We start from the raw sequence: 876 nt of genomic DNA, 5'->3' as shown, positions 1-876 counted from the left end.
TTACAGGCATCAGGTGAAGAATAAAGCGGTGGTTCTACGATGCCATGCCGTCCTGTTGGCAAAGGCAGAAAAGGCCAGAGCGTTAGCTCTCAGCCTGTACCAAAACTCAACATCGGCATTCACTGAGTTCAAACGACTAAAGCGCCAGTCCGACTTCCGTCATTGCCAGCAGCAGCTGTTGGGTGAGGACATTGTGCCTCTTATGCCTCTTCGGAGACTCCTGAATGGCCAATGCCACTACCAGCCACCTGCAGAAAAGCCTAGAAGCGCCACACGGCTCGCCTCAATTACTGAGGAAGAGGAGAAGGATGAGGATGGACCGAGGGATGCTGAATCCACCAACACGAAAAACGCCGGAACTCCCAGTCCTTCTCCTCCAGAGAAAGTTCTGGGGAAGATCGTAAATAGACTGGATGAGGTTTCGATTACCAGCTGGGATGAAGCACAAATGACTATCAGCACTCTGGTGTGACGTCAAATGGATACAGTTTAGTGTCCTCACAACTGAGCCTCTGTCCTGTCGCCTCTCTTGCCAACCCACTCTGTCTGGTACGTCCATCGATGCACCATGAAACAGCCCCTCGAAACTCGGGATAAGGTCCGTTGGCAGCCACAATGCCGCCTGCAGAGGAAGCGTTACACGAGGTGTATGGAGAGGAAGAGCCAGTAGAAGCACAATGTAAGGAAGACCACAGGTACAGCAATCATCCGGAGTTTGTTGAAAGCTTACACCGAAAGCCTTTATCTACCCCCAACATTGAGCAAAGCTTAAACTGTACACCCAAAGAAGATAAAGCATTAATCTTGTACTCTCGTACTCACTGTGATTTTGTGAGTACATGCCAAGTGCTTTAGACTGATGGACTATGAGAAGGA

At 49.9% G+C, this 876-nt stretch overlaps 1 protein-coding gene across 1 annotated transcript in view; it reads left to right on the top strand.

Moving 5' to 3' along the window:
* Positions 1-876, top strand: part of LOC107577211 (protein FAM43B-like) — a 21698-nt gene extending 20822 nt beyond the window's left edge. Inside the window, exon 2 of the mRNA XM_016263313.1 lies at positions 14-876. Coding sequence (XP_016118799.1) covers positions 14-472 — 459 coding nt within the window. The 3' untranslated portion in view covers positions 473-876. The remainder of the gene's footprint in view (positions 1-13) is intronic.

The sequence above is a fragment of the Sinocyclocheilus grahami genome, unplaced genomic scaffold, assembly GCF_001515645.1.
Source record: "Sinocyclocheilus grahami isolate Dianchi unplaced genomic scaffold, SAMN03320097.WGS_v1.1 scaffold5416.1, whole genome shotgun sequence".
NCBI classification, from domain to species: domain Eukaryota; kingdom Metazoa; phylum Chordata; class Actinopteri; order Cypriniformes; family Cyprinidae; genus Sinocyclocheilus; species Sinocyclocheilus grahami.
The sequence above is the reverse complement of the archived record's forward strand: the minus strand, read 5'-3'. Positions and strand labels throughout refer to the sequence as shown.